The sequence below is a fragment of the Montipora foliosa genome, chromosome 7, assembly GCF_036669935.1.
Source record: "Montipora foliosa isolate CH-2021 chromosome 7, ASM3666993v2, whole genome shotgun sequence".
NCBI lineage: Eukaryota > Metazoa > Cnidaria > Anthozoa > Scleractinia > Acroporidae > Montipora > Montipora foliosa.
The window spans coordinates 28422680-28430179 of NC_090875.1; the positions used below are offsets into that span (position 1 = coordinate 28422680).

At 40.5% G+C, this 7500-nt stretch overlaps 1 protein-coding gene across 1 annotated transcript in view; it reads right to left on the reverse strand.

The window, feature by feature from the left end:
• The window catches only part of LOC138011688 (dynein axonemal heavy chain 6-like), a 99657-nt gene that overhangs the window by 24548 nt on the left and 67609 nt on the right, over window positions 1-7500 (reverse strand). The window contains exons 60-67 of the mRNA XM_068858811.1: window positions 6397-6551; window positions 6110-6290; window positions 5522-5647; window positions 4028-4137; window positions 3336-3408; window positions 1810-1899; window positions 1155-1237; window positions 576-660 (exon numbers count right to left, since the gene is read on the reverse strand). Of these exons, the coding sequence (XP_068714912.1) occupies window positions 576-660; window positions 1155-1237; window positions 1810-1899; window positions 3336-3408; window positions 4028-4137; window positions 5522-5647; window positions 6110-6290; window positions 6397-6551 (903 nt within the window). The remainder of the gene's footprint in view (window positions 1-575; window positions 661-1154; window positions 1238-1809; window positions 1900-3335; window positions 3409-4027; window positions 4138-5521; window positions 5648-6109; window positions 6291-6396; window positions 6552-7500) is intronic.

The following is a 7500-nucleotide window of genomic DNA, read 5'->3' on the forward strand; positions in this document are numbered from 1 at the left end:
GACGGGCGAATGCCAGCAGTGAAAACAAGATTGGTCATGAGCTATTTGCAATTGTTCGAGCGCGAATCTTGAGATTGTTTAGTAAAATATAAATTTGTTATATGAAGGTTAGGGTGTAATATTCCCAGGTATTCTGGAATAGAAGAAGACGAAGAAATCTTAATTGCTCACAAAATGTTGTATTGCAATAAGATAATGAATAAATTGCATATAAAAATGGGGGTCGCCGAGTTCTTTTTTGAGATATAAACGTTTAATTACAAAATATAAGGTGTTTTTTGCTATGCCATGGTAACCTATAACGTCATGTCGATGAATGCAACTTGTTAAGCAATTATTGGTGTCTCATATGAAAACCATAACTTTGCCGTTACGTGACACAGTTGGGTAGATTCAATCCTTCCCAATGCTGCAGCTTCAGTGTTGAAAGTGTTGAAAACTGCTTTAAGCATCCTTAGCCAATAAAACTATTGTTTCGTGGCACTGTCATGGTCGTTGTCGCTTTTTAAACTCTCTGACTACTTCCAGCCTTGCCTTAAGGCATAGTCTACAAGAAAATATATGAAAAAACACACCTTCGCTTCAACAGCGGCCAAGCTATCTTGCTTTTGTTTCAGTGTTGCCATAACTGCGTCCAGTTCCACTTGTGCTGCTGCGAGTCTAAGGACAAAATATATTGTTCTTTAGAGATTTCTGCCAATAGTTCTCTCGAGAAAGAGGCTTCGAATTTGTTTTGCGAGTTTAAGCAAGACAGTAATTGAGCACATTTTACTTAACAATGTGTTCATTATGTTTTAGTGAACGTATAGCTCAGAATGCATACGGGACACTTAGAGAGCACTACAGAGGAATGCTAAGGTAATTTAGGTAAGTTGCACACGAGCCGCTGGGGACTCACAGAGCCGGAGCTTATTCCGGATTCTGGAGCGTGAAACAACTGAGAGTATAGCACCCATTTATACACCTCTGTGGAGAGACACAGTGTGGAGCGAAATTTCTTGCCCAAGCAAACAATCACGGTGACAGAACGGAGGACTTAATGTACCCCATGAACAGAGTTACCCCATAGCCTGCTCAATAGAGGGCTAGATGTTACTGAAATGGAATGGTGCATTAGCTGGTGACAATTTAATAAAAAGGATATAATCTCTTACCTCTTTTTCTTTGGCTCAACAGTACGGAATACTCTGGCGTATAAATCCATTGCACGAACCCACATCACCATTGAACGGCAAGCCTGAAAGAAAGGAATAATGTATCTAATATTACAATAAAAGAGAAGGAATAAAATTATATAAGGCAACGTGGGCCTGTTTATCAATATTGTTCTTGTAATCTTCACGACTGAATTGTGAAGGGTATGGCCGGACGAGTCTGTCCCAATGGCATAGATATTCCGCGCTTCCTAAGACAACTGACAAACGGTCCACGAATGGTCACAGAGCACAGTACATCTGTCAGCCATGCCCTGCTTGTTCAATGGCTGGAGAAATTTACCTTAGTAGATAAGTCCCTATCCAAAGTATAAGAATTAATATACTCCACGTTTGGAACTTGACCAAGTTTTTCGTTCACGCTTTTCTTAAATGTCCTCAGAGTGTGCATATTCCAAGTTACGTGAGAAAATACAGAAATCTTTGCACACATTGAAACTGTTGGATAGTGACTTATCACGGAATAAAGTTATCCACTCTCTGAACAAGTGGAGCCAGGTGTAAATAGCTAGGCGTCCGGATTTTGCAAAGATTGAATTCCTGAAACAGACAAGAGCACCGCACGAGAATAAGAAAAAGCCGGAAGAAAATCTACCTTTGAAACTTTTTCCACATTCTCAGGTGTAAACTTGGGGTTGTCGATGTATTTCTTCAACTTCTTCAACATGGTATCAGGAATGTTATCCTGGAGAAAGAAAAAAGTTTGACATAACGTGAGAATGGGATAAGAAGGTAAATCAGCATACCTCTTCAATTCACTCAACAAAAGCAATGTCTTACCTGTGGTTACTATACGACCAAAAAAAAAAAATTTTTTTTTTCTTTTGGATTTCAAAGCAACGTTAACCAAACACTGAATGACCCAAGTTTTAAGCCTTGATTCTCAAGACAACTGTTTATTTTAACTGGAATTTTTCTAATGGTATCCTTTACTATTCACCTGCGAGCCACCTCGACTCCAGTGAATAGTTGTTAATGACACGCTGAAAACTTAAACTAGTGAGTAAATGACGTCACTTTTCCCTAATTCCAACCCTCTGAGGTCCAATCGGTCAGTTTGGAACGTGTGTAATGACGGACCGTGAAATTTAAAACTTACACTCAAAGTAAATAGCTTTTGGGATAAAAATCAAACCTTCTAATTTTGCCAGTCAAGTGGTGAGCAATCACACTTTCAAAATCTTAAGAAAAAAGGGAGATGATTTTTTTTAAAATCAAGGTAACACTTAAGGACGTTCGCGCGAAAATTTTTCAACATTGATTTTTTCTGAAACTTTTACCACTGTAAGATGATGAGTTAGTTATGTCAGAAATGTAAAAAAAATTGGGGGTCACCGACTTCGTTTTGGAGAGAACATGCCCGGAAAAACACCCAAAATGTAACAAAATCGGGCTTCGTTAGCGAATAAGGCCAGTGTCTGTAAACCCAAATATATTGCAATTAAATCTTTGAAGTGAAATCTTCTCTGCCAAATATTGTTTAAGTGGACTTATTAAGTGAATTTAGTCAACTGGTGAGGTTCCTTAAAGATCAGGTTCGCATTTAGCGACCACAGTTTCACTCGCCTTGCAGCCGCAAGATGGCTAGATTTGATGTCCCGTGAGCAGAAATCTTGAAATTTTTTTAACTTCCCACATTGATTTTTTGTTCATTTTTGGACAACATGAAGATAATTGTAAACAAAAGCCGTTTCTGGAAAGAAAAATAGGGGTCACCGAACGTCCAAGACCGTTAAATCCAGGTAAAGCTTTAGTAATGGCCTTTTCCCCTATCATTTCTCATTTTATTACTTAGCGCGCGCGCTCGTGTATGACGTGGCGTGTGCATTTGCGTGCGCAGTAAGGATGCGCAGAAACAATTGGCGCGAACGTCCTTAAACTTACATTAAAACTTCTCCAAACCAGAATAGAATCAAGCTAAGTCTCACTGTTAATATAGGGCCGGTTGGTGGAAGCCTGGTCAGCACTAACCGTTGGTTAACAGGTACCAAAACCTATAGGGTTCCATGATACTGAACACTGGTTAGCGCTAACCATGCTTCGAGTAACGCGGGCCAGGTTGCACTGTGAACCTTAACTTAAATAAGGCTGCTTTCATTCCTTGAAAATCCTGTCACCAACCTTGTTGTACTCCATGAGCTTGGACAAGAACTTGGCATCACCCAAGATGCTTTTCGCCGTTGCCCAGTCAGGCCTAGTTGAAACCAAGAGGGGACACGACAAGCCAATCATGAGATAAGAGAAGACGTAAGATAATTGTTTACCCACGTATCGCCTATAGGAGCATCTAGCAGTCATTCCAATGTGCACATTAAATTATGAATAAACAAAAATATATCAATCAAAATAAAAATAGACACGTAATGTGCATATAAGCTAAACAGTGATTAGTAAAGTTACAAGACAAAAAAGTTAAGAAAGATGTGTTTAACTCGAAATACAATAAGATGAGTTCAGGTGATCAACTTCTGAAATTAACAGAGTTCCCCCACTACCAAAGTTTAAACCGCGGACCACGTAATTTTCACTTGAGTGAATCAAGTATGTAAAGTTTGCTCATTTTCGAATAAAGAATTAAGAAGACAAGAGCAATAAAGAATACCATTTATCTACTAGTATTAGTTATTCATTTCTTGAAAGTTCTGGATGAAAAGGATTTTTGAAAACAGTCTACCCTTGACTTAAGTTACCTAAGGGGCCCGTTGATGTTAGTAAAAATTCTCCCTTCCAGTACTATATTAGAAGATAAACGAAACAGCTGTGAGAATATCTATGTTGATTTTGGCGATTAAAGGGCTACACGTCCTACTTACTTTGCATTAAGGAGAATGCAGATGGATTCCATGACGGTCATCACCAGTTCAGGTGGACTCGTAAACACGCGAAGTTCAGAGATGTCAGATTTGTCGAGGGAATCAAGGGCCTAACAACAACAACAGAAAAAGAAAAGCATTGAGTTTTAAAGGGAGGCGCGGTGTCCTCGTGGTTAGTGAGCTCGACTCCGGATCGAGTGGTCCGGGTTCGGGTCCTGACCGGGGACATTGTGTTCTGTTCTTGGGCAAGACACTTTACTCTCACGTTCGCTTCATGCCGCAGAAACCGAGATAAGCTCCGGCCTAATAGATGCCTTGGCTCGTAAGCAGACTTTACCTTTTTACTATTGAGTTTAAAACTACTTTACATGAAAGATATAAACACATTAGCCTTTGCCAAAGATATAAAGCACCCAGATTTCAGATTTTGTCAGAAAAATTTTAAAGTCAGTTTAACATTAGAGATTTACAGCAAAGCCGTTATGGCAAATGGCAAATGGCAAACAACAGGATGAAATTTGCACTTTGACTAATCATGTTCTGGTTTATACTCTTTTCCTAAATGCTATCTTTTTTCATCTAAGTTCAACTCTACATAATGACTAAGGGCTGACTTGAAAACCTCACGGCTTCCTAAGTCTCTCTCGGCTCAGATAAAACTGATAGTTATCAAAAGTTTATGAATTTCAACCCCAGAACGCCGCATTAGCATGCACTAATTTCTTTGATAATAACTTATTTAATAAGTGTTAGTGAATAAAAGATTGTTTTTAAAACTTCCTTTTAAATGACAACAATCTCCAAGGCCAACGCCTTAACTGACGTAACTACCGAGCAACACGATCGTCTCTATAGACAAGGCAGATGTCGAGTACACAACAAGGGGTGTTGTCAGACAGGAACAAGTGATGAGTAACTGAGGGCGCTTTCCTTTTGTCAGAACTGGTCGCCCAGACCCATCAGTTTGCAAAGAAAATGAAACAATTTGAAGGAACACTTGCATGATAATACCTCGTATTCTTCAAGAGGATTATATATCATCCTCGAAGAATGTTAATTTGAAGGCGGTGTAAAGTTAGTCCTTCCAAATGCCTGATCTGGCCGGTCACTTCTGTCAAATGGAAAGCGCCCTGAGAGACGGATAGCGTGAAAAGGACGTACATAAGAATAACATGCAAAATCGGAAACGAGTTGCACGGAAATTGGAACTTGAGTTTTTCTTTCTGCAAAGCTTCCTACAACTTGTCTAGCGACGTTTTTGCCTTTGCAAGGTGTGCTACATTGTAATTAGGTTCTTGCAACTCGTTGGACGGCTACGTTGCTCCTAAGTGCGTTACTTTGTTTGTGATGTCAGCATGATCTCAACCTTGGTTTGGGTGTGGCCAGAGTATACCTCCCACAGGGTCCTTAGAACTGAGCAAACAAATCCGCAAACTCAACGGTTTTTCCGCCTCAGTTACGGAGACATTAAAACGCCAACATTCATTGGCTGACCTTGTTAGCAGCATCAAGGGCGGGAAGAGCCTCATCCAAGTCTTTTTGAGCTTCGGCTGCGATAGCCTGAGTTTCATCCGCCTTTCCTTTGGCGACTTCTTCTTCTGCAGATACAACTTTACGCACCTGTTAGTAGACCAGAAACAGGTATATTGATTAGCACATAACTTAAGGCATGATTGATATACTTGATTCCTAATTGACCGGCTGTACGATTGACTGGATATCTGACTTGCTGTCTGACGGATTGACTGAATAGAAACTGACCAACAGGCTGGATAATAACGGACTCACTGTCTAATGGACTGATCGAATAACTGACTTGCTGTCTGACGGACTGACCGACTAATTGTTTTGACAAAGTGACTGTCTACCTGCCTGACAAACTGACCAATTGGCAGTCTGACAGACCGAGACTAGTTGACTGATTGACTAACCACCGAAAAACCTCTCTTTCCTGCGAAGGCCGGCATGTTTGTAATCAGAGTGATAAAACCCAATGTCTTAATTACTCTTCCAGGTGTTTGTAGAACAAGTGACTCAGACTGAGAAAGAGCTTCGCCAATCCTCCTTTTTTGTAACACTGACCTTATCTGCCTCGTCTTGGTCAGTCTGTAGCTTGTCCATAAGCTTCTCGACATCGAGTGATTTCTGTTTCAACTGGGGTTCTAGCGCCACTAACTCCACCTGCATATTGTCTACAAGATCGTTTGTTTCTAGAAGCTTCTTCAAGCCATTCTTGACTCGATCTCGCGCACCAATCAGCTGCCTGTAAAATGAATGATTGACATAATTGACACCCTTGTGTTTAACAAGTGCAAATGCAAAACCACAGGCAAAAAAATGTGGCCGTTTACGTTGCTACATGGCCATACCTTCGCTTCTCATCCAGCATGGTCAGATACAGGTTTATAAGCTCTAAATAACTAGTGGGAGTTGTGTAATATCGCCTTCGTAACTCCGCGTAAAATCTGTCTGCCATGGAGCTAACACTTGTATGAATCTCTACACACATTTCAGCCACTCTGTCCTGTAATGAAGAAGTAAGATGTCAAGAAAAAAGGAAAGCATTTGATTTGATACGGGTGTAAAGCTCAGATCAAAGGAAGGCAAACTAGACAACATTAAGCGAAATTAATAAGCTAGGCTAGGCTAGGCAATAACGATACATAACGAGGATACAACGACGGGAAGGTTAACAGACAGTTACGAGTGATAACAGGCGAGACGAAAACAACTGTTGGCTACACAGTACGAAAGTTGAATACACTGGATGACACAAGGACGGGAAGGCAGTCAGACAGCCAGGCCCTTTGTAAAGGGAGCTTGGGAAACGACGACGGCGCCGCCACAAAACAATGATATCATTGGTGAAGCCTCATTTACACTAGCAAGTTTTCCTTGACAACTTTTCCTTGGCAGTGTAAATGTAAAAATGTGACATTTTTTTCCTTGACAAGTTTCCTTGTTCAAAAACTGGCATACTGGGAGTTTATACTCGTATAAATAGTTCCTTTCGCGTGTTATGTGAGCATACATCGGTAAATCTTCATGCTCTCTCCTTACTTCAAATCCCTCCGTACCAATTTAGTTACAGGATACTTCGCTTATATTGTACAACGTCAACGAGAGGGAAAAATGGTGAAATACTTACGCTTATATTTTGAAGTGACGTTTTTGTCGCTGTAGCTGTCGTGGTTTCTTAAACTCCCTCATAGGGAGCTTTAGCTACAACAACTGCGACGGCAATGAGAACGTCACAAATTTGCATATTTGGTGAGCAAAAGCAATAGTTTTGCACGCTCTGCGCGTGCATCTTTTCATTTTTGTATATTTCTTTGCCGCCGTCAGCAAAACAACAACAGGGAGCTTAAGCAACAACAACGGCGACGGCAACAAGAACGTCACAAATTTGCATATTTAGTGGGTAAAAACAAAAGCTTTGCACGCCCTGCACGTGCGTTTTTCACTTTTGTCCA